The sequence below is a fragment of the Arachis ipaensis genome, chromosome B08 (assembly GCF_000816755.2).
Source record: "Arachis ipaensis cultivar K30076 chromosome B08, Araip1.1, whole genome shotgun sequence".
In the NCBI taxonomy this organism is placed as follows: domain Eukaryota; kingdom Viridiplantae; phylum Streptophyta; class Magnoliopsida; order Fabales; family Fabaceae; genus Arachis; species Arachis ipaensis.
In genome coordinates this window covers 455693-457022 of record NC_029792.2, presented here as the reverse complement: position 1 = coordinate 457022, position 1330 = coordinate 455693, and the positions used below count along the sequence as shown (strand labels likewise).

The 1330-nt window shown below is 24.7% G+C and overlaps 1 protein-coding gene across 1 annotated transcript in view; it reads left to right on the top strand.

Moving 5' to 3' along the window:
- LOC107612410 (homeobox-leucine zipper protein GLABRA 2) overlaps positions 1–1330 on the top strand; it is a 9587-nt gene that overhangs the window by 4339 nt on the left and 3918 nt on the right. The window contains exon 5 of the mRNA XM_016314129.2: positions 130–231. Within this exon, the coding sequence (XP_016169615.1) occupies positions 130–231 (102 nt within the window). The remainder of the gene's footprint in view (positions 1–129; positions 232–1330) is intronic.

Genomic DNA, 1330 nt, shown 5'->3' with positions numbered 1-1330 from the left:
TAAATATATATTAAAAATAAATACATATATTTATATATAAATACATTGATAATTTATTTTAGTTGTTGAATTTAGTGTAAGAATACTATTTTTTTACTATTATTATTATGGTGGTTGTTTATTTTGCAGAATCAGTGGAAGGAAATGTTTCCATGTTTAATATCTAAGGCGGCGACTGTGGATGTTATATGCAATGGAGAAGGTTCTAACAGGAATGGTGCAGTGCAACTGGTAATCTAATCATGATGCTTATTATTATTATAATTATTTAGCGATTAAATTATTACTCACACTGAAATCAATTAAACTTCTTTACAACAATCATTTTCTTCTATCAAATATAATTACTTTCGGTGAAAACTCATATGAATTTAAACCCGTTATATCTCAATTTAGACACACATATTAAACTATTTAATAATTTTTAATTATCAACCTCCTCTTGCGTCGTTACTTTCATTTTTGACAATTAGAAAGCAACAGTTCAGCATGATTTTTCCAAGTGGTCCAACCACGAGAAACACGAGAGGAAGAATGTTACGTTCCTCGCTACCTATCAGATTTATATTTCGTTCCATTGACATGTTTTAACCCTAGAGTTGTAAGTTTGATGTAGTTTAATAAACTTCATCAAAGTTGCATGTGTTTATTAAGAGTTTGCTTGTTTAAATTATGTTTCTTTAGTTAACCCATGCATTATTACGATTATTATTAGAAAACATCCCACTTCCCTCTCATGCGAGATGATAAAATGACACTCTTCTCTCCTCTATTTTATAAATGTACATTCTCCAACCTTCTCACTTTTAAAAAACCTTCTCTTTTATCCATTTTAAATTTTTTGTGTTAAGTAATATTAACTTTATCCATTTTTTAAGAAAAAATAAATTATTTTTAAAAAAATACCCATTAATAAAAATTTTATTTTTATCATTAAATTTTGCTTATCAAAATATCTTTTTAATAAATTATTTTTTTTATTGATTAAATTGTATTTTTATTAAAATACTTTAAAAAAATAAATAATTAAATTATTTTTACAACAAAAGTTGGAACCTCTAACTCATTTAGTAGTAACTCTTGCCCCCATTTCTCGCACTTACCCTTATCTGATCAGTTATTGCATCCAACACTTCCAGCTGGAATATCTCTTTGTGTACTTTTCTTCTTCTATACATACATAGCAACAAAAATACTATATGTAAAGTAAAATCAACTACTAAAATTAATTATTAATTTATGTATAAATATATGTATAATTTAATTTATTTTTAATTTATATTTATATTTTAACATATATTTTATACTAGTAACTAATTTTAATATACAC